This window comes from Vulpes lagopus, chromosome 20, assembly GCF_018345385.1.
Source record: "Vulpes lagopus strain Blue_001 chromosome 20, ASM1834538v1, whole genome shotgun sequence".
NCBI classification, from domain to species: Eukaryota; Metazoa; Chordata; class Mammalia; order Carnivora; family Canidae; genus Vulpes; species Vulpes lagopus.
This window is the reverse complement of record NC_054843.1, coordinates 9,882,151-9,910,130: the sequence shown is the minus strand read 5'-3', so window position 1 is coordinate 9,910,130 and position 27,980 is coordinate 9,882,151. Positions and strand designations below refer to the sequence as shown.

Here is a 27,980-nt window from a genome sequence, read left to right as displayed (position 1 = left end):
ATGACTGTTTTCTGAAGTTATAAAACAGCAGTAAACTGTATATACGGGCAGGCCATTACAATCCGTATTTTTCTCCTCTGACTGCCAATTCTTAAAAGTCAGAGCACCCACCATTTGTCTTCTGAAGCTCAGCTGCCTGGGTGGGTTTTTAAATGTTTCAGGAAATACTGGCAGTGGGGCAAGAGCCATCGCCCCCTCTTTTTACGCACGAGAGAGTAACAGAGGCAGAGGCGTACCAAAGGGTCACCGGTTTAAGCTTCTTCCTCCAGGCAGGTTGGCATTTGAACCGCTTCGAGTTCTCTAGAGAGAGATTCCATAGCCACCGGAGTGGGCCTTTCTCAAAGTTTAATTACCCTCAAAGACAATTTCTGTGCCCCTCGCCACTGCCTGCCCCCAGCCCCGAGCCTTGCCAGAACGCAAGCCTGCTTCCCCTCTGGTCCTCTGCGGACAGCCAAGGCACCTGCGTGGTTTCTGATGCATCGTTAACATAACGGGGTCACCACGGGCCATCAGTCTGCCGCTCCTACTTTGGGGAACCCAACGAAGGCGGGTTTGGTTGTCACTGTGTGGTCCCCGTGCCCGTGATCTGCTTTGCAAATGTCAGTTGGAATCCGGGGATGCTACTGACTCCTGGGTTTTCCTGAGTCCGGGCGTGACCGGATCATCTCCAGGACCCCGAGAGAAAAGGCCGAGAGGGGGTAAACGAGCTCAGAAACAAGGGGCGACACGGCCCAGGCCAACGGCAGTAGGGGGATCGAGACCGGAATGCCGTGTCCCCGAGGGCTGTCCCTGCTGGCTAAGGTGCTTCCTTGCGGGGGACCCCACTCTGGGGCGTTGGGAAAGTGGAGGCACGACAGGGGATGGTGTGAGCAGGTGCTCGGGACCCTGAGGCCGCGGCCAGCACCGCAGGAAGCACTGCGGGAGCCGGGCTGAGCACAGGGTGACCCACGGAGCCCCCCAGGGGCCACCCCGCAGAGCAGCAGCGTCAGGTGCAGGCGGGGGGCCCCTACTGCGGATGGAGAACATTTGCAGGCCTCGTCCTCTGTGCTGGGCACAAAGCACCGTCTCATCCTACCTGAGAAGGGAGCTCTCCCTTGTGTCTCCATCTCGCAGAGGAGGAGACCGAGGTCCAGGGAGGCCCCATAACTTGCCGGAGCCTGACGTGCCTCAACCAGAACTCCACTTGTTCTGCCCCCCGAGCCCAGATTCTTTTTTTTTTTTTTTAAGATTTTATTTATTCATGAGAGACACAAAGAGAGAGAGAGCGAGGCAGAGACAGGCAGAGGGAGAAGCAGGCTCCATGCAGGGAGCCCGACGTGGGACTCGATCCTGGGACCCAGGGATCATGACCTGAGCTGAAACCAGATGCTCAACCACTGAGCCACCCAGGTGTCCCCGGAGCCCAGATTCTTAACCACTCCGTTTTACGCCCTGACCTCGCTGCGTCTCAACCTCCAGGCACAGTGGGCAGCCCCGTTTTTGACTGCATCTCCCAGCAGAAGAGAGAGGACTCCTTTTCCACCGGGGACCTGATACGGTTTGGAGGCACGCAGATGCTGGCTGGAGCCCAGCCTCCACCCGGGGCAGGGAGTGGCCCTGGAGAAGAGTGTTACTCTTGTGTTTACTCAAAGATAGTCATTAAGTCACCGTGAAGACATCTTTCTGCAGACTAAACAACCCCACTGCTTTTTAAAAAAGCTTTCCTCACAGGAGCTCTTTTTTTGGGACCGTCTTTCTATATTTACTGGTTTTCCCCCAGGAATTCTTCTGCCCTCCCATTCTCTATTTTAACCGGTCCTTGCAGTAAGATTCTGATCTGTGCCACAGAGAGGAAAAAAAAAGGTCATTTTCATAGCTTTCATCTCTGGCCCTCACAGATGAAGACAAGGCCAGCATGGACAGTAATCACCCACTTGTGGTCCACTCTGACCCTCCGGCATTTTTCTGGCCGCCCCTGTGGCTGGCCAATCTTCCATTTACTGTTTGTTTCTGATCCTGGTGAACTTCACCGTGTATCTGAGGGACTCGCCCTTGGTCTCCTGCAGCCCCCGAATGCTTCACGCACGCACATGACTCAGCCCAATTTGCTCCTCTGCCCCCCTAAGAGGAAGCTTCAAAAGGAGCCCAGTGCTCACACACAAACTTTGAACGAGTGTCAACAATACAATTCTTTCTTCCTGCAGGAAGGAGCCTCATTTTCCTCTCTGACAGAGGTCTGGGCCACATTTGAGCAATGCCAGTCAAACCCAAGGCTCCTGTGGGATCGCCCCTGGTGCCTCCGGGTACCAGCCCGGAAGGTGAGGCAGCCCCGATGAGGAGCCCACTTACTTCGAGGTTCTCGGGGTCCGTCCACGGTGATTTTGATGGCTCTGTGGTAAGTGGCAACTTGCGGTGGATTCGTGAAGACGGTGATGGTCAGAGTGAAGCTTTTTCCTGTTGGAACATAAAGGAGAACACCAAAAAATGAGGCGACGGTCCGAATGGATCTGCTGGGTTAGTTGACCATTAATTTACGCTTCCCGGCCCTCAAGCTGCAGCACAAGTTAGTGGTTTTCCCAGCACTCCCTTAGGCTTGGCTTTGCTTAAAATCTGGAATGCACACCTCTCTGGTGTTTGTCTAGATGTTAACACTTCTCACGGTTATACGGCTTTCGCTAAATCATCAATAAACAACACAGGATCAAGAGAGATTGGGCTTTGTTTTCTTTCAAGTCAAGACTCCCGGGAACGTGGGATCGGATTGGCAGCTGTCCACTGCCCCCCTACAGTCCCCAAGGAGTAAGGGAAACCGTATCCGTCTCTCCCTTCTAATACCACTTGCCCCCCTCCCCAAGGGTTAGCAGGGACAGAAGCCTTGAGTTTGCGGATGGGCGAAGTTAAAATTATTCCCTCCGTATTTCAAAAAGACTAATTGCTGGTTAATTGACCTTAAATATTATTTTTAAATGCTAGACGGTATTAGAGGCATCCATGGGATTGGCCAGACAAAATTTATAGTCAATAAACTGACTTAACGATATGTAATTGACAGACTGAGATTCAATAAAGACTATAAACATATATACGCACGTGGATCCCCACCTAAACCCTTTCCATACACGCGTGGGACATGAGCGTGTTTTCATTATCACGCTGCTTCTAGTAACTTTTAAAGACTATTTAAAAATATATTTGTAACTTAGAATGCAATTACTGACATAAAAGCAAATAATTAATATATACACCAACAAATAATAGTAACAGTAAGTATTAATAATGCACATCTAAAAAAAATAATGCACATCTATTAACAATTTAAGCATTTCTTCTTGGCCAAGTGGTTCGGACGATGAAGTCTGGGTTTGAACTCTGGCTAGCTGACCTTTGGCAGGGTCCTAGGCCCCTCCAGGCCTCAGTGCCCTTACCTGGAAGATGGGTACACATAGCAGTTCGTACCTTACAGAATTTGAGGGGGATGGTTAAATGAGTTAATAGAAGTAAAACCATTAAACCCGTATCTGGGGTATGATATTCAAAGGGATGCATGCGAGAGTGTGTGTGTATGTGTGTGTGTGTGTGTGTGTGTGTGTTGTGCTCACTTTTATTACTTTTTTCTCTGTTTCTCAGCGCTCCGCAACAGAATTCGAAGGTTTGACTGAACACGGTGTTTGGACCACCCACGTCAGGGCACCGAGTTTCTATTTAACGGTTTCTCCTCTTAATCATGTAAAATGTAAAATCATCAATGTAAAATCATGTAAAAACCAAGAAGAAATGAAAGGAAAACCATGCCCATTCATCCCCCTATCTGTTCCCGAACCATTTCAAGATCAAATTGTCTTCCTTCCCCAAGTTTGAAAGAGCTGAACACCTTCAACTATCATGCATGTTGTAATACAAAAAAAAAAGCCACCAAGAAGCTCAGTAAAAATACAGTAGACCCTCGAACGGCACAGGGGTTGGGGGCGTCGGCCCCCGTACTGTTGAGAATCTGCTACAACCTTTGACTCCCCCAAAACTACCATCCGCCTACTGCTGCCCGGAAGACTTACTCGTAACACGAGCAGTCAATGAACACATATTTTTTTTTTTTGTTTCATACGTATCACATAGTGTGTTCTTACAATAAAGTGAGTTAGAGAAAAGAAAATATTACTACGGAAATTGTAAGGAGGAGAAAGTGTGTTTACAGTCCTGTACTGTATTTATTGAAAAAAATCTGCACGTAAGGGGACCTGCATGGGTCAACCCTTGCTCAAGGGTCAACTGTGTCATCCTTGGACACAACAAGCCGGTGATTCCTAATCATGAAAAAGCCCCAGCGAACAATCTCCAAGGATCTGCATTGTGTCTACAGGGAAGCCTATGATAAGAAGAACAATGACAAGCCACCATTGGATGCCGAAACTGGCTTCGCCCCCGCCTGGCTTTACAACCAAAGTCACGGCTGACCTGTCTGACAGGCGAGGTGAGGCTGCTTTTCTGGGGAGGGGTGCTCCGTCCGAGAAGCCCAGGAGACCTGGTCCCCAAATTTATCTTCCCATCAACTGCTCTTCTCTCCTGGAACCCAGAGAAGATTCCTTCTGGGCTTTAGGAAGATTCCTTTTGCCATCTTTAGGACATCATTCTTATGTGGCCACATGACTCCCCCCACCCCCACCACCACCACCTGACCAGATCACTTCTCTCGTGGCATCTTGCTGAAGTAGGGGAATGGGCAGGAGGGGCCTCAGGTCAGGCCCCAGCCAGGTTGGCACACCCAGGTCAACTGCCCATCTAGGAGCTGGCCAAGGGAGCAGAGGTAGCTGCAGCCCTGGTGGTGGCCCATCCGCGCAGTCCTCCAAGCACTGTGGCCCGTCTGCCTTCTCGGTCAAGAACCTACAAGGGTCTGACCTGTATCAAGACGGAGTCCACCAGCCAGCTGTCAGGACCTTCTCACCCATACTCCCCCATGAGTTCTTTCTTTCTTTTTAATTTTTTTTTAAAGATTTTATTTTTTTATTCATGAGAGACACAGAGAGAAGCAGAGACTCAGTCAGAGGGAGAAGCAGGCTCCACGTGGGGAGGCCAATGCGGGGCTCGATCCCAGGTACCCGGGATCACGACCTGAGCCAAAGGCAGATGCTCAACCACCGAGCCACCCAGGTGCCCCCCATGAGTTATTTCTCGCTCACTCCCTCTCTCTCCCAGCTGGACTCCTCTCCTTGGAACCCCACTCAGGGGTACACATTTCCACATTGGGACTGTCTTCCTCCAGCCCCCGGGCCAGCCCATCAAGGCCTCCTTGCTCTGGCCCCTGCCTCGGTATTCCTGGCTTCAGAGTGGGGCTCATGTCTCAGGTGGCCTCCACCTTTCCCTCCCCAACATCTGCCTCCTACAGCCGTACTCACCACTGACCCATGGGGACCGAATGGGTTTGTGGCTGTGAAGGCCCAGGGGCAGGGACAGCAGTGCAGACCTCTGTGCATCCCTCAGAGGAAAGTGGGAAAGGATGACAGTGGGAGGGGGGCTTCAGGGGAGAGGGGGGACTGAAAAGAAAATCAAGCACCTGGAGGACACACGCAATGACGTTCTGCCGCTTGCTGGCAATCCTTGGCTGTCCGTGGCTTGCAGCCGCATCATGCACTGTCTGCCTCCCTGGTCACATGCCTTTCCTACCCCTGGATGTCTTCAGTCTCCTAACCCACTTTTCCTTATAAGGACATCAGTCATTGGAGTTAGGGTCCACCCTAACCCAGGATGCATGTCCTCGCCTTACTTGATTACACCTGCAAAGCTCCTATATCTTATTTTATTTTATTTTATTTTATTTTATTTTATTTTATTTTATTTTATTTTATTTTATTTTTTAAAAGATTTTATTTATTTATTCCTGAGAGATGCAGACAGAGAGGCAGGGACATAGGCAGAGGGAGAAGCACTGCAAGGTGCCTGATGTGGGACTCGATCCCGGGACTCTGGGAGCATGACCTGAGCCGAAGGCAGATGCTCAACCACTGAGCCACCCAGGCATCCCAAAGCTCCTATACCTAAATAAGGTCACCCGTTTTGAGATTCCTGGCAAACGTGAATTTTGGTGGAACGCTATTCAATCTAGGTAGAATTCAGGCACCAAATGTCTTAAGAGTCCCAGCCTTGGCACGGGGAGTGACAACTGCTCCATAGGCACCCTGTGCATTTTACCCCCTGAAATGGTCCCAGTCCGGTGGCAGCCCTGCTATGACCACCCTATTCTTGCTTTCCTAAATGACAGCACAGAATTGTCGTCTTTATAATACTGGTGTCTCTAGATCTGTGTAGAACTTAACCTTTCAAACACTTGCCCCTATACGAATGCATTTGCTCCTCATAATGTTCTCATGCAATAAATAAGATAGCAGGGAGCCTGGGGGGCTCAGGGGTTGAGGCTTTGACTCAGGAGGTGATCCCGGGGTCCTGGGATCGAGTTCCTCATAGGGCTCCCTGCAAGGAGCCTGCTTCTCCCTCTGTCTATGTCTCTGCCTCTCTCTCTGTGTCTCTCATGAATAAATAAATAAAATCTTAAAAAAAAAAAAAAGACAAGAGAGCCTTTATGGTTCTTGGTTAATAGGTAGCAAACTAAGGCTCAGAGAAGTTAAGCAATTTGCCCAAAGTCACACAGCTTTATACACCGCAGAACCCAGATCTCTCAGCTTTACACCCACTGACCTTCACATTATTGTCAAGGGATCCCAAATCTCTACTTGCAATCTCACGGACACCAGCACGAGGAACCCAGACTCTTGGTACTCTCCCCTGCTCTATCACTGCCCCCCAAAAGTGAGTCTAGCCCCGGTGACTTGACTGCAGCCAGAATGTGCTTGACAGTCAACGGGAAGCCTGGGTTATAACTCCAAAGCAGCTTCTCACTGAGCTGAGTTTGGACTCCTGGCAGTTGAGCGTTTAATGCCGCCCCCTGGTTAACCACAGAGTGGCCTACTTAATCAGGAATGAAATTCAACCAAAGTGAATATTTGTGAAATTGTTGCTCATAATTATAATTCTACCAGTTTCTGCCCATCATTTTCTGTTGCAGACATAAGTCTGTCCAGCAAAAGCTACTAGCTGGAGCGTCTTGGCCCCGGGATGGTGGCTCACGAAGGCGGAGATAGTCCGGTCACTTCCCTCACAATGGGCTCTCGTTTATAGCTTTGAGCACCAGGACATCTGCTTATTACCTCATAGACGGAGGTAAGAAGTGATGACATTTTGTTCACAGGTGTGTGTGATATTTTTCCACTCCGGGAAAACTCTGCCTTCCACTACCTTGTGTTCGGGCGACCGGAGCTGGCCCTGTCCTTGATGACGGGGCACAGGCGACTGACCTTCTGAGCTTCGGGACCCACCACGCTCTGCCCTCCACCCCGTGCCGGCCCATCCCTGCTGAGACACAGCCCTTCTTGGCCAGCACCTGCGGAAGTGGTGGCTGCCCCCCAGCACGCACGCGTTATTAGCCAAATTCCCTCATTAAAATGACCTACGGGCCTGGTATTTTAAGTGCGTGGGTGTGGAGGGTGAGAGACTGTCAAGTGTTTTTCTCAGCAAGCTGTAGCCAGAACAGTAAGTCAGAGAAGAGCAAAGGAGTAGGGCTGGCTAAACAGCAGCCACCCCAAAAGTGGCTCTGGGGGACCACAGGCAAGGGTGGGACAATGGCGCTGCCATGGAGACAGCTGATGGTCACTCTTGCAGCCTGGGGGAGTCCTTGCCAGGAGAGCCTTCGAGGCTCCCCGCAGCCCTGGCTTGGGCCCCATGAGACAAGCAGAGGCCTTGGCCGCCGTGCAGGTGACCCTGGGCGTGCTGCTGAAAGGCAAGGCCATGGCTCTGGGTTCCCCAGGGGTCAGACTGAATGGTAACAGGTGCCCTGCGTGGGGAGTCACAGCGGAGGGGGCTAATGCAGGGGGGCACCTGAAGTCCTCCTCCTCCCCGTCACAGAGACCTGACCCCTCACCCAAACAGCAGCCTCAGCTCTATCCAGGGGTTGCCTTCCAGGAGGAAACTCTCTTAGAAGCACAAACAGTAGGGCCGGCTACGAAGGCAAGGGACAGAAGGGCCTGACGCCCCAAAGCAGCAAAAGATAAGGCACTGATTATGCAATCTGGCGGACCCGGGAACCTACAGAGTGCTAGTTGCTGTACAGCCCCCCAAACCAGAATGCCTGTGTCTAAATCTCTGCCACCTGCTAGCCTGTGGGACCTTGGGCGCGTCACTGAACCCGTCTGGGGCCTCCGCTTTGTCATCTGCAAAACGAGGGTGGGGGGACACCTGTCCTTCTATCTTAGAGTGTCATGGTGCCAGTTAAATGAAATCATGAGCCAGCAACCATCAGTTGAATTATCACCAGGGACGTGAGAAACACGATTCCAAAAAGACTGAGCTGTGGGCGATCCCACCGGGAGGAGCTGGTGGCCCGACGGCGGAGGTGGCTGTGCCCATGGCGCTCCACTGGGCCCACCCTCTCCTCCCCAGGAATTCCAGCAAAGCGAGGCCGAGGCACAGGGCGGCAGGCAGGGCAGCAGAATGAGGCCACAGACACATCGGGGAGCCGCCTGCCGAACCCGAACGTCCAGTTCACCCCTGCCCCGCCAGCTGGCCACCTGCGTCAGGCACAAATGCGGCTGGGCTGATCGGCCTTATAAACAAGCCGGGCCAAATGCTCCCCAGCGGAGCATGTGTCGTCCCCCTCGACGCCAGCCTGTTCATCCCAGTGCCAGGGCGAAATACTAACTGCTTTATTTAGTCGGGAAGAAGGTCACGGGCCAGTCCTCCCGGGCGCTGGTCCCATGCGCCGGGCCCCAAGGAGGCCCCAGGTCTGCGCCTTCGGTCTCGGGGTTCACAGGCCCGGGAACTGGGGAACTCTGACAGCCAACTGTGGTCTCATAAAGCCGCGGCTGGACACGGCGGTTCCGCATGGCCCCGGCGCACACTCCACTTCCTCACCGCATCTGGGAAGTGGCTAAACCTCAGGATGGCTCCCCAAAGGGCCGAGGCTGGCAGGGGAAGACGAGGCAGGATGGTCACTCAAAATCACTGCATGCTCAGGAGTGGAGAAACGGATTCAGAAGTGGGGGCTGGAGGGGGGGCCCCTGGGTGACTCAGCGGTTGAGCGTCTGCCTTCGGCTCAGGGCATGATCCTGGAGTCCCGGGATCGAGTCCCACGTCGGGCTCCCCACAGGGAGCCTGCTTCTCCCTCTGCCTGTGTCCCTGGCTCTCTCTGTGTGTCTCTCATGAATAAATAAATAAAATCTTTAAAAAAAAAAGAAGTGGGGGTCCTGTCGCATTGCAGCAATGTCCCCGCTCCGCCCAATGGCGCCAGGGGTGACTTTCTAAAGAACTCCTGTCCTGTGGTGACTGTCCCTCCTTGGGTCTGGTTCCACTGTCGCCAACCCCCTTGCCTGGGTTCCTCAGCCCCGGGCCTGTGGTTCTCCGGGTCGGTTTAGACCTGTGAGTCATCTTCTCCTTTTTGGGCACTTTCAGGGGGATGTGAAACTTGCCCTTTGTCACGCAAGGGAAGGCTGTACACAGAGGCCTGTCTGCCGTGGCGGAGGGCGGGGGGCGGTCACACGGTGCACGACACACCATCACATCTGTCACTCAGGCGTGCATCTCTGCAGGAAAGCCCGTTGTGCTCACACACTTTGAACCCTTAAGGCAGCAAGTGAGGGAAAATCAAAGAAAAAAAAATGCAGCTTTTGAAAAGCAAGCAAGCCCACGAAGGCTCAAGTTTTGCTCTTTGCAAATTCTGGAAATTTTAACAGATTCTGAAATGTGGCAGGAAGATTTCTCCTTTTACTGTGTAGATTGTGCTGGGCCGACTTTTCCCCGAGGACTTAACTCAGTGTGAAAATTAACGCACACCCTCAGATTCTGATTCCGATTGGGGGGAAACCTGAATTGGGGATATTTTTCACAAGATATGTTTGCTTTACATTTCTCATTTTTCCACTGGAACAAACAGCCAAAATTCACGCTTTTGCTCCTGGTCCATTTCGTCATCCAGACACCACGACTTTTGACAGTCGAACTGTATCATTGTTTATTTGGGGATCTCTGAATAGGATAGAAATCCTTCGAGTTGCACAGAATTTCCTGCTTTCTCTAAACTGAACCAAAATTAAGATGTAGCTGTGTACCCACTTGCAGGAAGAAGGCCTCATATGTTTGCAGGCGTGTTTATCTAATTGTACCTGCATCCACACAGGTGAAATGCAGACGAGAGACCGGTGCTGTTGGCATTCTCCCCCTACCCAAGTCTACTGACAGGTGCTCAAAACACAGAACTCAGTTTTCCAAAAAAACAGCATTTTTTTTGGAATGGTGGATTGTTTGAAAAGCAGTGGTTTTGCTTACAGAAAACCAAAAAACATGCAAAGCATTTTCTCTGGAGATGTTCCATAAAAACAAGTGGAGGAGAGGGACAGCATTTTCCTAATCTGGGAGTCTTCTGTTCCGAGGCAATAAATAATGTTTGATAACTAGATCAATGAATTATTCTATAAACTTTCAGTTTTGACAGCTAGTTTTTTATGCTGTCTGATTTCACTTTGAAAGCATCATTTTCCTTTTCTGCAGCTCGGGGGTGAGTTTGGCTTTACCAAAGGGATGGGGGGCGAGCCTTCCTCTTCATGGAGCGTATTTACTAAACCCCAAGGCTCCACGATGCTCACGTGACTTCGCACTCTTTTCCTGAGATTTCATGATCCCTCGCTGATCTTCCCTTTTCTTTTGATATCACAGTTCCTGAGTATCTTGGTGGAAGAATCAAGTTTTAATCTTCTTAGCCCAAGCACTTCTAAGACCCTGAATTCACAGGTCTCTGGAGCACGAGGCCATGCCTGCTGCCAGGAGAGCCCTCTCGTTGGTGGCCTAAGTTCCTCGGTGGAAGTTGAGCTGGAAGCTGACATAGGACAGGTGACCAAAGGGGCCTCATCCTAGCCTTGACTCTGCTTATGTCATGGCCCACAGCCTCAAATATGCAGCCCAACACCACGTGGAGCAGGCCAGAGGTACAAGGGTGGACACCCAGAAGGGAAGGCAGTGTTGGGCCCCCCACCCCCGTTCCTGCTGCCAGCCTTTTAGACTACACTGTGGCCGCTTCCAGGAAGCGTGAGTGCAGGGGACTGTGGAGGCTGCAAGGGAAGAAGAGGGACGCTCCAGGCAAGGCTAGGAGTGTGGCAGCAGGGCCTGGCAGGAGTGGACTCTAGGCACAACGAGTTAACCAAATGGGCTACCTGCAAACTGGGTATGCACATGTCCTAGGCTGCCTGCAGGGGAAAGGGGAGTTCTTGGTCTCTGCACCCCCAAGCATCCTTTCCCTTCTTCAATCTGCAATCTGACCATCTCTCTACAGTTTGTATCTGCGTATGTCAAGTCTCTGCTTAAAGCAAGTCAGTGATTCTTTACTTCCCTGGGGCCAGATCAAATTCCCAGTGTGGATGGATGTCAAGGTCCTGAGCAGCCCTCTGGGCCTCACCTTGCTTCAAGACCTTCCTGAGCTGGCCACCCAAGCTCTTCGACAGGCCAGGCGTTCCTCCTCACCCTGTTTCCCCTGCTTGGACACTCTTCTCCATGCCTTCACTTGGATTCCCTCTTCCACACCCTGAAATGTCTCAACTGAGATGACAATTTGTCCAGGAAGACCCCTCCCCTCTTCACTAGGTCCTGCACGGCTGCTCATTTGCTCTGTCGCGCCTGCCCACGGTGCTGACCACTCCAAACAGTGATGGCCTGCTTGACTATCGGCTGTGGCTTCTCTTTGGCTGACCTTTGTATTTCCAAAGGGAGTCCAGTGCCCGGAACACAGGAGGCGCGCAATGCATATCTGATGAACGATTATTGAGTAAAGAATGAATGAAATACCCTCATCCAATGACCTCTGGGGGTGGGGGTGAGTTCTCAGAAAAAAAAGCAATGGACACTATACTTCCCTGAACTGGAAGGGTCCAAAGCCTGTGCGAGACTCACCAAATAAACCCAAGGTCCAGCCTGGGTCAAAAGGTTCAGCAGATGTCTGCAAGGATCGTATTATTATTATTGTTTTTATTTATGAATATTTATGAAACTCCTGCTGGGTCTCAGGCACTCTCATTTTACGAGGTTCTTTGCAGGACAAAGGAATTTCTTACACCCAGGAGTGGACACTGGAAGACAGCCTCTTTCCTGACTTTCCGATTCAGGGACTCCTGTGCTGACTCCGGCTCCTCTTTCCCCACCTCCTTCAGCCCTTCTCACTGCAGAGGGAAGGACTACGTTGAGGTGAGGGGGAGCTCTCTTTCCCGAGCCCTGCCACACAGACATCACTCATTTCAATCATCCCGACAACCTCTGAAGTGTGTATGAAAGGCACCATCACACCTACTGCATAGACAGGGAGACGGAGTCCAGCACGTCTTAGTGAGCCCTAGGAGTGCACCCACTTCTCGTACCATGTCAGGCTGCCCCACCCCCCGCCCAAGACCCGTAGAATCATCGCTACTAGACATGTGTGTTCTATGTTGTTGTTATGAATCCGAGGGACATCGAATGGGAAACGATGGCATTAGTATCATCTAGAACCCATGCATTTGGACAGAAGGCAAGACGGTAGTATAGTAAGACACCTTTCCAAGCTGTCGCCAGAAGAGTGAATTTTCCATTTGTACGTGGCGCCAAAAAAGAAAAGAAAAGAGAAAATAAAAGTGCGTGAATGTTCACTTGCAGTTTCCGAAAATGCTGAGATCCAACCTTAAAATGGCTTCTAGTGGAACAGCCAGGGTGTCCTTACGCGCGGTCCAAGGCAAGCTGCCGTGGCACTACCATAAAACTCCCTAAACTTGGGTGGAGTCAGCAATCACCGTGCAGGAAGAATGTGATGCTGCTGGGTGCCAGCCTGTGGAGCCCAGCGACAGGACAAAGGGATTATTCTGCTTCATTGTGAAAATGCAGTGTTTATTGTTAAAATACGGTTGGGAATTAAAGGGGCATGTATGAATCATAAATATTTGCATGCCATTAATGTTTGGACAAAAGACTTGGAATGGCTAAGTTGGGAGAACTTCTTTTCCCATGAAAAACACTGCTTCATATTACAGGACATATTTAATTTCGCCTCTGCCATTGCTAATCTGCAATCTCAGGGCCTGCTGCGTATAACTCTTTCACGACCTGGGAACTCCACGCGGCTGAGGAGTAAGGACAAGGGCTGATGTCCCCTCCTGGAAAACCCAGCCCTTCAGATAAACAGAAAAGCAGGTCCCCGTTGCCATTGCTGGTTACGAGCTCACGGACTTTCCTTCGCCTACTCTACAGAGTGAGTGTCACCAAAGCAGATCTACCCCGGAAAGTAAATCTTAATGTCAGGCAGTCCTTCCTGCACACCCCAACCTCTTCCCCAAGGACAAAAGGGACAAAGCAGAATCAGGCTCAGAGAGGTTGAGTAACTTGCCACAGATGCGCAGTTCTGTGCCAGTGTTCTCAACCGGGGGCCATCCCTCCACCCCCCGCCCCCAGGGACATTTGGCAATCCCTGCAGACACTTGTGGTTGTCGCAACTGGGAAGGGAGATGCTACTGGTTACTGGGCTAAGGCCAGGGATCCTGCTAGCCATCCAGCAACACACAGGACAGCCCCACAACCAAGAAAAATCAGCCCTAAATGCTAAATCAGACCCCACGCTCAGCAGAGAATGCAGTCAAGTCCACATTTTTTTTTTCAAGCCCACGTTCTAACCATGCTACGCTGCCCAGAGTGAAAGAGTCCCGGAGGAGTCACTCGTTTGAAGGTATTTAATGAGTCTCTGCTCTGTGCCACAAGGTGCTTTTCTAGTTAAGGACTGGATCTTTTAGGTTTTGACAATTCTTGGGTGTCCACCTCTTGGGAGTTCCAGGCACGTCTCTCATGGTGCTTGGGTGTCAGTTACCACTGCAGTGTCCCCATGCATGCCACAGCTGTTCTGGAGCTCTTTCCCTGGCGACCTTCACTCCCAAGCACATCTAGGGACAGCACGTGGGCTCTGTGCAGTCCCCAGCGCAGATGACGCCCATAAACTCCCATTCGGATAGCTAGCTATCTCAAATTATTTGACACGCAATGGATCTCCATGCCGAATCTGGGAGACGGTTGCTTCACGGAGGGGAGCTTAAGGGAAGCAGATGTATCCATGGGGCAAGAAAGTTAGGGGTGGGGCTTTCCATGCAGGGGAAAAGCAAGCAGACAAACAAAAACCAGAGAAAGCCCTCACAGCAGCACTTATTCAAGAAACTCAACCTGCAGCAGATGTTACCTTGATGCAAGAAGAACCCCTAGAGGACTGTCGAGATTTTTTTTTCAAACCACCTTTCCCTGAATCTCAGTATGGGAAACAGGTGATAGCAGAACTAATGTGTCGGGGCAGATGGAAGAAATCTCTGGAAGAACCCACCTGTCCGTCTGTGGTACCTGCAAGCCCAGGCCATCTCAGAGATGGCCAACAACTCAGCTCCCTTCTATGTGTTTCTCCCCATTTTTTTTTTCTTTCAGGTGTGCAGACCAAGCCCTTTCTGGTGTCTGCAAGGTCTCTGTCAGTGATGCATTCCAGGACTTCGCTCTGAGCACTCACCAACTCGTGTTCTTGGATTGGTGGATCTGGGGTCCCGGACTGGAGGACTGGAGCACTGTGGGGGTGATGCTGAGCACTGAGAAGCCAGTAGGCTACTATCATTATTTCTGACAGTCCTGCCCATAGACCTGCAGCTGTGGGACATTCCTAAGGGAGTGTGTGTGTGGGGTCCTCCAGGAAGAGCTCTCCTGCTATGTGGCCCACCCCACCTGCAGCCTCTCCTGACTCCTCCCACCACCCCCCCCCCCGTCCCCAATGGGGGATGTTCATGTTCTTCGGAGACGGGGCAATTCTATGCATACAGGACACTGGTATGTTTTCATATTCAGAGGAAGGCTTCAATATTCAGTGATGCTCTCTAATTTTATTTTATTCTCTGTGAACTGTTTAATGTAAGTTTTTCGTGTATTTTGTAGACAGGCAGAAAGTGTTAGGGTAGAGGGGGAAGGGAGACATTTCACAATGTCTCATGAAGGGGTGCGAGGTTAGATGAGCGTTTTCAATCTCGGCATGACGGATATTTCAGACAGGTAACCCTGTTGTCAGGGGGCTGTCCTAGGCACCGTGGGGTGGAGAGCAGCACCCCTGGCCTCCACCCACTAGACGCTCACAGCACTCCCGCATCCCCATTGTGACAGCCAAACACATCTCTAGATATTGCCAAGTGTCCCCCCCACCGCGGGGGTCAAAATCACCCAAAGTGGGAACCACTGAGTGAGACCGTCATCAGAATTGATGAGCAGATAGACAGATAAAATACCAACTGTGACTGCCGGGATGTTTCAAATGGGATGATGAAGGCAGAGCATCTGGAAGGACGCAGCCGTGCACGTGCTGGAGACACACCATTTAACGGGGCAGACAAAGCCTTATTATGACATGAGTTTAGGTCAGCTCCTCATTATTTATAAGTAGATAAATAGATACTGACTGTACTCCATACGATGGTTTCAAATAAGAATGAAGGAAAAACATCTGTAGAGACCCAAAACCACTGCCTTGAGCAAACTGGAATGTTTCCACCTCAGAACAGGCCCATCCCTCCTCGCCTTGTCTGCCCAGATCTGATAAGCACACAGATCACTAACTGTGCTCAAACCACCCATATTCCTATGCGTTGCCTTCGTCTGAGCCAAGGAAAGTCTCCTTTGTTTGCATAAGGTGACTCAGTTAGGGCAACACAGCACCCATGAGAATACCTGCCAGCCCTCCCATTCACCAGACGCAGGAGCCTCCTTGGGTTGGGAGGCTGGGGAGGGTGGTACAGACCCGCACTTTGCGCCACCCACACATTAGTAACGACGGTCTGAAATCTCCAAGGAAAAGCAGAGATGAATCTAAGTTGGAAAATTGGAAAATAAACAGGAAATTTACTTCCAGCTTTTTTGAAAAGCTTCTAAGTGTTCGCTGCATCACCAAGAAATCACAAGAAACACACTTTGAATCCAGCAGCTGAAAGGCCACGAGCCTCTCGAAGGATCACTTTGCAGTGTGGGTGTCCTCAACTACCTGAAACCCTCACTGGAGAAAGTTCAGCGACAACAAATGGGGTTCCTATGTGGATCCAAGCCCCATATAGGCCACCAGAGGCCGGGCAACGGGCTTGAGTCCCAAATCAGTGCAGGGTATGCCCCAGAGAGATCCGTTCTGAACACGGATCAAAACATGCCTCTGTGGAGTGCGGGACTCACAACACAACCGATGAAGGGGGCGGACGTTGCCTGGTGTCCACTAATGCGTGTGCATGAGTACAAATCTTAAGGAGCAGCAATTTGTCCCCGATGCCCCGAGAGTGAGCAGATAAAACTGGCGCATTTGGAAGTGTTCCTACGAATACTCATTCAATCCACGCTGCTCACTTATTAATTTCTGTTAATTGCATCATTTAGGCTTCGATGAGAAGATGCGATTAGCATGCATTTAGTCCCAAAGATAATTTGGTCCAAGAAGACTTCTCAATGGGAGTACAGAGGCGTGCACGTGCACACGCACGCACGCACACACACACCCCACTAATTGAAAGTCCAACAGATCCTTCAAAACCACATAACCTCTACATCCTGACAGGACATGACTATTTATAAACAACCCCTTACTGATGTGAACTCATTTTATAGTCATCAACAGAACGACAACAGTCACCAAGACACTACACCCTCTCTCTCGTCCAACAAGTAATTTTTCTTAAAAAAAAAAAATACAGAATATGCTCTTCCATAACCAATCTTCTCCACCCTCTCTTGTCCCTCGCCAACCAGCACAAGAAGAAAACACAAAACTGATTTATTAGAACCAGAGCAGCATTGCGGCCGTTGGCCGGATCACTGTTTATGTCTATAATGCTTTGCTGCTGAAACAGGAAGCTCTAAAAATCATTCAACCATTATTTCTCGCGGAGGCTCTTTCTGATTGATAGTCCTCTGTCCCCACCAGAAGGAACTGCCTTGACCAAAACGCAAGCCAAGCGGGCAGGGGAGGGGTGGAGGGTGGGTGAAGTCTAGCATCTGCCCACCAATTCTGCAACACGGTCCATACCATTAACTTCAATTTAAAAAAAGCTGTCGGACGCTATCGGCAATGTCTGGCACTTCATAAAATCAGCAAGAAAACCATGAAGAGATAAATTGGAAAACTCGGTGTTCCAGGCATAAGCAGTTTCCAAGAGAACTTTTCTCCTTGGTCCTTGCCATGGTGGTAGCCGGACGAGGGGGACTGCCAGTGGTAGCGGCTGGGGGTAGGGAGCAAGTTGCTTTGAGCGAGTGTCTACCCTTTTATTGGCAAATGGGAAACAGGACGAGAAACCTGATCTCTAAAGATGAATTCTCCATCAGATCGGGGACACAGGCTTTCAACCTGCCATCTGAAGGAATTATTTGCTAGGGCTGCCTGGGGCTTGGTGTAGCAGAAGCCAGGTCTTTTATTTTATATTTTACCTTATTTTATTTTATTCATGTTTTTTTTTTTTTTCTCGTATTTTCTCCAGGAGATCGGATTGCCAGTTTAGTATCTTGATTGTTGCCCATGGCACAACTCTGGGGTTTTCAGTTAAATTTTTCCTACCTCGCTTTATAGGACTCCGGTATGGAAGGGAGAATGACTTGGATCCCATGATAATATTGTGAGTCATTCTGAGCATTTCTTAGTAACCACCACTCCACAAAGACACGTCTCTTTTCGTGTAGACTACCGGGACAGTTTAAATGGACCTTCCCTCCGTCTCAACCGTGGTCTTTCCCTCATCTGAAAGCAACCTGCCCACGCTGTTCCCCAAATAACATAAAATAACTTAAGAATGAAAGTGCCTTAAGTGACAAACATTACACAAATCTGCAATAACCCACATTGTGACGGGGTAAATATTATGTCTGGGAAGACATCCATAGCAAGAACGTAATGAAGGAATTTCATTTTATAAAAGCATTGGGAAGGGATACTATTTTGAAAGGGGGGGGGGGATTTAAATTGCCAGGGAGGTCACCATAAACAGAAATGCTCCAAGGAATTAAACCCCCCATTCTAACGGCCCAGAGAACTCCCAGACCTCATGGGGCTGAGTGTGGAATTCACATTGCAGCTCTGCAGGGGTGGAGAGGGTGGGCGGAGAGGGTGGGCGGGTGGGTGAGGGGGAAAAGGGGGGCATAGGCATTCACTAGAGAAGTGGCTGTGACAAAAAAAAAAAAGGCCTCTTCCCCTTTTAGGGGACCTCAAATGTGCAGACCTGATGGCCTTTGGGAGGTGTAGATCAGTAGTTTGAACAGGATCTACTTCCCTAATCACACAAACCAGGTCCTGGCTATAATAAGAACAGGTGTTACCAAAACACACGAGGTCCAAGAAGAGTGTCCACCTTGTCTGCTCATTTAATTCATATTCCAATTATCTGCCGTGTGCAGCCCCGTGCGAGGCTGGCCCTCCACAGTCAAGGCAAAGTTCAAATTCACAGACACTTGGCTGGGGTGGGGGTCAGGGGTCCATGGATCCCCAGAACATTTCACAAATGAGCCTCAGCAGTCCTGGAAACTGAAACCGTACATGAAACTCTGGATGCAAGAGCATATATATATATATTTTGTTCCCCCCCTTGGGAGAAGGCTTCCCAAAGGATTTTTCAAACTTATCTATGACATTCCCAAAAGATTAAAAAGTCAGATTCTTAGAAATTAGAAGGAAATCCGCCCTGGGTTCTCTTCCCCCCATTTATGATGTGGTTGATGATACGGTCTAGTAGATTTCCTCTTTGGTTCTAAAATGAATTAACGAAAGCCGTATTCCCTGATTGATCGATTCCTTTCCAACCGATTATGTAGTAGGACAGCGACAGAAGCACTCATAGATCTCATTGCTAAAATTGCTTCAAGGTCTCTCCGCTGCAGCCACGATGCGCTTTCTTGTAACTGAAAATACCCAGGGATGACCTGCCTTGACTGTTGATGTCAACAACAGGTTGGTTGGCCCCTGCTAATGAACCGTGCCAAGAACTAACTCTTGATCCTGACTTTTTTCCGGATTTTCCGGAGGTGAGGGACGGTTTCAGAACTTGTGGTAAAGTGTGAAAGGTTCTGAAGCACAGCCTGTGTGCTCTGCATCACCTCTCATGCCCTGGGGACTGCTACCTCTACTTTCACTGTGAAGGAAGGGTCCGTGTCTATGCAGACACTGAATCTAAGGGAGCAAAGCCCAAGAGTGAAGCGTCCCCTGAATGAGATTTAAATTGGCAAGGAGGAAAAGGAGGAAAGGGGGAAAAAAGAAGAGGGCTCAGGCTACTGAAGCCTTCACGAGTATTTTTTAGGGGCCCGATGTTGTCAGCAAGCCCGTAAAAGCCGGACAGGCAGGTTTTCCCAGTTGCAGGCTGAACTTGAGGTTATAAGTTGTGATCCTGGATATGAGCCAGCGCCCAGACAAATCAGTTTTGTCGAACAGAGAAAAACCCTTCCACGTCCAACCTCTGGCAATTTCTGTGAGGTTTTCCAATCCCACGGGCCGGCAGCTGGTCAAAGAGAAAGGAGTTTCTTTCTCTGCCCTTCGTTTAGAACTAAGAACCAAGGCCTTTGGAGAAACCATCGGATCAGTGCTGTTTGACAGAATGCAAAACTGGCATTGAAATGTTTGGATGAGCCAATAGCCAGGACCTTCTCCGCCACTGTGATGTGTTGATGCCAATGACGTGTTTTCAGGCACATTTTCAAAAACAGAAAATGAAACAGCAAATAGTCTTGAGATCGCTTAATAAGACGTAATGAAACTTTTAAAGGACAAGACTCAGTGAGGAAGATTAAGACTAATTGTCAAAATTAGTGAGAATCATCTGTTCTCTTCGTAATGGGAAGCAAATTGCAAAAAAAAAAAAAAATCTGGCAGGCTTTGAGGCTGACACTTGGACTCGAGAGAGTAAAATCGAGTTGTATTTTATGACTGGGGAGAGATCATGAGACAAAGTCAAACGGGGCCTTCTGACAGCTCATTCTGCTGTGTAGTACTGACCCCGGAAAAACACAAACAAACAAACAAACAAACCCACTCAAGACCAACAATACACAGGGTAACCGTAATTGGGTCAAACGTGCAATTAGGGTTCCTGTATTTTGGACGCCTTATTATCACACATGGGAAGCCGAGCCCGTTCAAAACAGATACTGACCGTTTATGGCATGTAAATCGGTTTTCTTGTTCCAGGTTATCAGAAGACAGCCTGGCCTTGGTTGTAGCTATTTTACTCTTTGGGTTTTATGCAAACTCTCGGGCATACTAGCACGAATCAGGCAGCCAACTGCAAACAATCCACACCTTGGGGAAACAGTTCACTGTTACCCAAGTAAACACAAGCACCTATTAGTCACCCACTCAAAACAGAAATGGCCAATGAGAGACAAGAGACCAGCCCTCGATGCCAGAAAAGGAACCATGCTGCTTTCAAAATCTCATTCTTTATTATCACCGACTGAACTGCACACTGCCACAAGGCCACTACAGCACTTCTCACGGGAAAATATCACAGGCACGATCCACTCAAGGTTTCCAAACTTTTATAACCAACACCTGACACATGGACCCACATAGATGCACACTACGATAACAGGACTTTCTCTGGAAAGGCAACCCAACGAGACTCAGCCAGCGTCCCAAGTAGTATAAATACCCAAGAATTGAATTAAGATTATTAGCTAGGCTGGTAGGCAAGGACCAGGCAAGAGGGCCTTTGTGTTTTATTGGCTTCTCACCTACTCTGCCAGCTACTGATCTGAAGCCTCCAAGATGTTTTCCAAACACACATCTCTGAATCATAATGTGAATTCCATTTACTGGAAGGCGGGGACTTGTAATATAACAAGTGAACCCATATAATGACTTTATGCTTTCATATGTTATAGCATCTCTCATGTTTTCAATAAGTGGACATAATTTTCTTTGTATTACTCTATTTATTAACATTGTATTATCGACATATATTTTCAATCATGTTGTAAGTTTGTTTTTTCTTTCTTTTCTTTTTTCTTTTTTTCTTTTCTCCACGTAGGATTCTATTTTAAAATGCCGTGGGCAGCTAAGATAGCAAAGATGAAGGCCCCCCAAAACAACACACTTTTACCCCTTCCCCTCTTTGACTAACCAAACACAGATTTTCTTGTACCTTTGAATGCCTTTATAAAGAGTAATGATACTCTTATGTTTAAATGTCCACTGGTTATACTTTAATTTTTTTAATACAAGAGTCATCTACTGCTGTTTATGCATTTATCACATCATTTTTTTTATTATCCTCAAAATAACTTTTATTGGTTAGCTTATTCAATACTGTATTATGAAAATGAAATTTTCAAAACAAGCTCTCCTTCCTCCTCCAATTAAACTTTTCATATGTATTGCTATTTATTAAATACGACTTCAGTTCTTACAAAACAGAGAAAGCACAATATTTGAAAATAATTGGAAACCAGAGGAGATTACTGTCCAAAATTCCTCTTTCCGCTCTAATACTTCAGTAACAGGCACAGAAAAATAAAACCACACCGAACTGCCCTGAGACAACAGTTCCTTTGGGTAACCCAGTCTTTAAAAGATCAGTGCTAAAATGTTAACTGGGTCTGGCCCCTCCCTCAGATAATAAGAAGGCATCCAAATTATATGTGACAGGAAGGTCATAAATGCTATCAAATTTGCCAAACCAGAGTGGTACTATCGCTGTCTCTTCATATTTTATCATAAAATGGTAAACTTACTTGAAACCACATTTCAATAACCATATACTGTACATCCCTTAAAATGATCAGAAGTGAACACTTGAAACTCTGTCCCTTGTCATAGGCAGCACATGGATTCTAAGTTAAAGGCTTCCATGATACAGATTTTTGATAATTATCAAGTAGAGACTACCAGCTGTATAATCTTAGTTTCCATGATGGTGAGTTTTGTATTTTTACGTTTTAGCAAAAATCAGAGGGATTTCCTTGAAATTCATAATTCACACTTTGCATGTTGCAAATCAGTCTTTAATCCAATACTACAAAGCAACAATGTAAAGGTAGATTCTTGAAAAGATACTACACTTTAAATCAGTATTTTTTAAAAGCTTGAAGCAGCAATATCAAGAAAGATTGTGCTTTCAGGGATCCCATCACAGAAAACTTCTAGAACATCAGAGAAACTTCTAGAAGTTTTGAAATTTAGATTTGTTGCCATGTAACGACTCGTGCTCCCGTATCAGTTTTGATAGATACATACCTCTTCCACTCCGACCGACAAACCTGAGGTCATTGAATCTTGCAACTTGGTTTTTCATGGCTGCGGTGGCATTTCTCAATTCAGCTGAGTAGTTTTCATCATTGCCCGCCATTACAGTGACCAGAGTGCCGTCGGGGACATCCCCCAGAGCCACCACCTAAGCCAACCAAGGGACAGATGCAGACATCAGAACTGCTGTAAACGTTTATGCCATTGGTGTATTAATTGCTTTAAAATTAAATGTATATTAACTGATCCTTTTTAAAAGATTTATTTGAGAGAGAGAGAAAGAGAGCAAGCGAGCAAGTGAGAGATAATGTGTACAAGCGAGCAAGGGGAGGGGCAGAGGGAGAGGGAGAGATTCTCAAACAGACTCTGATCTGACTGCAGAGCCCAGAATGGGGCTCCGTCTCACGACCCTGAGATCTTGACCTGAACCCAAATCAAGAGTCAGACGCTCGACCAACTGTGCCACTCAGGTGCCCCAGTGATCCTTTTTAAGTGTGCAAAGGAATAGCAAAACAATGGGAAAGTTATTAATGGGAAGGATCTCTTTGAATTCCATTATGTAGAACTAAATATAAATTTTTGAGTCCTAAAACATTCACTTAATAAAGTCATTAAGGTCCCATGACATAGTTGGGACAAGACTGACTATGGCAAGGACTTCGGAAGCTATGCCTTCTCATGAATGCAAACATCTTAATCCTTCATGATTGAGAAATGCAATGTCTCGTTTTGGTAAGATTAGAATCTGACCCATCTCTCTCGTCTAGATGTCTACTGACAGGGCCCACTTTGCTGTTAGGTGTTTAAAGTTATTTTTGCTAAAATTAAAAAAAATTGATCTTTAAACTGAATTGCAGATGATCCTTGAATGACTCTGTTTGTGGTTCATCTTTGAAACCCCCTACTGGCTTCTCTTATTTTGATTATCAGTAGCAGGGAAATCTGGCATACAAGGAAAAAAAAATCAGAAACCTGCCCTTTGCTTATTACTAATTGCAAAATCAACAGACCTCAGAGAAGAGGGCACTGGCTTTTAGGTGCTGCTCTGAATTCAGGAGTGGAACTACGTAGCAATTTTCTATCTGTGGGTCCCCTGGATGCATCAACTATGTCCTGATAGAAGACTGAGGTTTTCTCCAAACCCAGCTTATCTTCAAGAAAAATTCCTTTAATGTAATTGAATAGGAGTGGATTTCCTAACAGGGGTACTGAAGAAACTGGTGGATAAATATTTTTTATACTCACGTGATTAAAAAGCAGTAATTTCAAGGTAAAATGCTCTGAAGAGCATGGCCTAAAGCTGCTTTGTGCAGTTAATTCTATTTCTTGGCCATCATTTGATTCTTCTGGAAATGTGTGTGTGTGTGTGTGTGTGTGTGTGTGTGTGTGTGTAGGGGAGCTAGACCATTATTATTAGCTCTATTTTCATTATTTTTATTTTTTAAAGCAGTCATAGGGTTTCAAATCAAAATGCCCCAACTTGTATCTATTCCTATCACTTCTGATATTCTTCATGGTACTTTCTCAGTCAGCAGGGAATTTGTTTTAATTGTTTGAATTCTATAATCCCTTTCTCCATTCTGTATTTGAGTTGTAATAGCAATGAATTCTCCAGTGAGTCCTCTTCCTTTTTACCTAATCATCACTACATAATTTTGGGGCAATACTTATATTTTCAATCCTCTTTTTCTGTCTGTAAATGAGGCTGCCCTAGGCTCCCCGGTACAATAGCAAGGCCGTTGTTTCTTGAAATACCCATCTTCATTGCCTGCTTGGCCACTACCCCTTCCCGGTGTCATCCAAGTGACCATCTATTGCTTTTAATCCTTGTGATGCATCAGCTCAGATTCTGAAGAGTATGACAGGAAGGATGAGCCATCTCACCACAAGTGACTAGAGGACCAGGAGAACCAGCCCGCAAGAGGGAGGCATGTTCTTCATCTGCCTTATCCCACCTGCTCTGTCGAGCACGGCCTGGGCCTTTTATCTTTCTTTCTAATCCTTTCCATCCCAATGCTGGGCATGTTTTCTATGAAGGAGATTTAAAAACACAGCTATTTACTCCCCAAGCGCTCTCTAATTAGATATTTAGTTCCCATTATAAATGTGTTTGTTGCCTTTTAATTAAGAGCAGTAATATGACAATTCCCTTTTGTTTCGAAAACATCATTGAAATAAATCTCCTTGATCGGTTATTCACTTATTTTACCATTTCGTTTCTATTCCCACAAAATGTGCTTGCTTTATTCTGCTTTTTTCTGCCTCTTGAAAATTTTTCCATTTTTTTTTCTCACTATTTTCACTTCCCTCTGTAAAATTAGCTCACAGTGTTGAAATGCCCTCCTTGAGCACATATTTTTACTTCCTCATCCCCATCTCCCTGTGATGACCTGGCTTCTCTATTTTAATCCAACATTTAGTAAGTATACAGGGGCTGTATACTTAACTATGTGGTTTTCAAACTGAATAACTCGTTGTTGGGGCAGGATCTGTAAGAGGTTAAAGTAAGTAAATCTAGTTGTGTATCTTCCAAAATGAACACTAAATCACCTTCCTCCCACTGGCTCCTCTCACGGGGCTCCATGCCTGCGCCTCTCTCATCTTTCCAAAACTATCCTTGTCAGTAATTTGGCAAACTCACGAGACCTTCACCAACTAGAAACAAATATAGAGTAAAATGATCGTGGTGGCTAAATATGAAAAGGTTGTTGATGTTGGAATTTAAGACTAACAAAATTAGGAGTTTAACCCTTCCTTCCCCTGTCTTTCTAAAAAAATGAAGCAAAAGTCCAAGATATTCGGGTGCTCGATGACTGTTTTTCTGTTTGTTTTTTTTATTGATCTCAGGGGGATTTTTTTTTTTTTTTTTGGCAGGAGGAAAGGGGAGAATATTAATTTACGCTAATAACGTATATATCATCTAATTGTTAACAAGCACACTTAGACCGGATTAAAAAATTAAAAATATTTAAACTAACATGTCTGCTAATTTGATACAGATTGTGCCACTGATAGGCAATAAGAAGAGAATAAAAAAAAAAATCTAACTTCAAACACAAAAAAGAAGGAACTGGAATGAAAAGCTATAAACAATAGGTAAGGAAACACAAACATTTACATTTTAACACAGACCAAACAGACAAGAAGGGACTTGCTGGCCAAAGGATAGCTCATATTTTGTTTTACTTCTCTGTTTTTAAAGTATCAGGAAGTTGGGCAAAATATCAGCCCTGCTATGTACTGCATGGATCTCCCCACACTGCTCTTGGCTAGTCTGTTCACGGTTCAAACTGGCATTTCAAACAACTCTAATTAGGTTGAAATTACAGTTACAATTCATTTATTTCAAATCCCTTAATTTTCCAGGGTTTCAAAGAAAGCTGTGGAGTGGAACCCAGAATTCAGCCAAGATGACATTTAATGCATACCTAGGGACTGCAATCTTGCCGATAGAAACCCTGCTTACTTCTTTCTTATGGAAAGAATATGACTATTAGCATCCAAAACCCCTGAACTTGCTGACGGCATGTTTATGCCTTTGGACTCTGGTGTGTACCAGGGCTGAAACAAACTGTAATATTGCAGTATTAAAAAAAAAAATATATATATATATATAGCTTTTTAGGCTGCTTCTGTAAATCGTAGGTAACATGTAAGCAAATTTAAGATTTTCCCAGTCGTAAAATATATCTCTTTTCTACGCTAAAAAATGAAGGTGCTCCACGGGAAAAATGAAGGGGGGGAGCATATTTTGGGGCCCAGGATAAGCAAATAGGAAGAGTTTAATCCATTTTAAGGAAAATTCAGAATTTTAAGTCTCCCTTTAGTTTCAAAGATGAAAGCAGGGGATTTACATGTAGGATTTCAAAAGACTGGTAAAGAGTCACTTAAATGCTCTTTTCATCAATATCAGACTCTATCACTGCTTCACATTCTCTCCTCCTTATTACAGGGAACACAACCATCCTTTACTGATTAACTTCTTAAAAAGATTGTCTGGGGCTTATGTGAAATCCACATTTTAAAGTCCTAATTTCTCTGGAAACTGTTTGGGAGGCGGGTAGGTGGCTAAGGGCAGAGTGGGGCCAAGGATACAGGAGGAATCAACCCAGACACAGTCCCGTTTTGAGGGTTAGCTTGCTTGTCTCCCTAACCTTTGGGTTTATTCCCTCCCTGAAAATTCTATCAGCTACTTCAGTTGTGCAGTGAGTGAACAGGCTTCCTTCAGGAAGAGGCCTCTCTTGATGGGGACGCAGTGGTGACAGATATTACCCAAGTGGCCTCATTTCCCCGCTGTCCTTCCCTTTCTCCCATATGTTCTCAAGACCCACTTGAACATTTTTTTTTTTTTTTTAAGAGAACTATGCCTCGGCCATTTAGGAGACTACAAACTATCACTCAGCCAAACAAATCAGATTTTTTTTTTAAGTGAATTGTCAAAAAGTCATTTTGAAAAAAGAAATCTCTTTGGTTAGTAAGATTTCTACTGAAAAAGAATTCCCTGATGGCTTGCTCATAAAAGCAAGTTATATGATTTTTTTTTTTTTTGCAGTCTTTCAGAAGAAAAAAAAATAATACTTTTCTTGGGGTGGCTTGAGAAACGACATCATTTCACCTCCTCCTGAAGATTATGAATGGCTGAGTGCTTTGATATGGTTGGGCGTTGGTTCCCCGGCAGAGGAGGGGACATCCACAAGAGATCCTGATTTACCCCCAAAGGAAGCCACAGATCTCTTGGAACCCACTCCCTTGGCGTGTCAGGGGTACCAGGTTTAAATGACCCTGGGGCTGATCATCAGCCCGTCTGTCTCCCTCTGCTCTCTATCGGAAAGTGGCCCCGGGGCAGAGCCCTGTCAAGTCCTCTGTCACTGAGGGGACTCGGTCCTGTCCTCTAGCTAGAGGAGTCTGTTTATGCAAAGAGCTTAGAATGATTTAAAATTGAATCGGGCTCTCAATCCAAATCTCCAGGGGCTGCTCAACCTCCTCCTCAAAAACTTCTGCTTTCAGAAAACTGGGGCACTTCTACAGACAAAGCCAACTACACATTTTGTTTTGCTGTAGGGATCCTAATGTAACTTCGGAAGGTGCCTAAGGCTTAAAATATAAGAACTCCGAGGGTACTTTATAGAAAGGTGAACACTGTCCATCGTAACTAGATCAAGATCCACTAGAGGCCTGGAGCCATTAAAAAAAAAATCTTATATTAAATTCATCTCCCCTTAAAGGGCACAGTTATCTTAAAAAAAAAAAAAATGAGTGGTTGATCTTTACAGCCTCCCCCTCCACCTGCTTTTCTTAGCCCTTTAAATGAACAGGAATGACTACAGATTGTACTAAAAAGTTGCCCCTTCTTAAACCCACTCAAGACAGAAGACTAGAATCCCCACCGCCAGAATTAAAATTCTACTGTTTGCAGCCGGGGTGTGGGTGGGGGTGTGGGTGGGGGTAAGGGGGGGCAGTGGTTGTTTAAAAACGCAGGGTGTTGTTTGTACACCCGCGATGAAGGCCGAGGTTTCTAAAGGCATCTGGAAGCTGGGGCAAGATCAGGGGTGGAAGTGAACCTCCGGAGCCGCGTGCATCTGAGGTCCCCGCCACCAGCCTCCCCAGACACGCACGCTGCGAGCGGGGTCCCACCCCGACCCGCAGGAGACAGCCCGGCCACCTTTCGAGGCCCGGGGGGCTC

The 27,980-nt window shown here is 47.2% G+C and overlaps 1 protein-coding gene across 2 annotated transcripts in view; it reads right to left on the bottom strand.

The window, feature by feature from the left end:
* RUNX1 (RUNX family transcription factor 1) overlaps window positions 1–27,980 on the bottom strand; it is a 248,880-nt gene that overhangs the window by 59,959 nt on the left and 160,941 nt on the right. For both annotated transcript variants that reach the window (XM_041735227.1, XM_041735226.1), the window contains exons 4-5: window positions 22,289–22,445; window positions 2,329–2,433 (exon numbers count right to left, since the gene is read on the bottom strand). In XM_041735227.1, coding sequence (XP_041591161.1) covers window positions 2,329–2,433; window positions 22,289–22,445 — 262 coding nt within the window. The remainder of the gene's footprint in view (window positions 1–2,328; window positions 2,434–22,288; window positions 22,446–27,980) is intronic.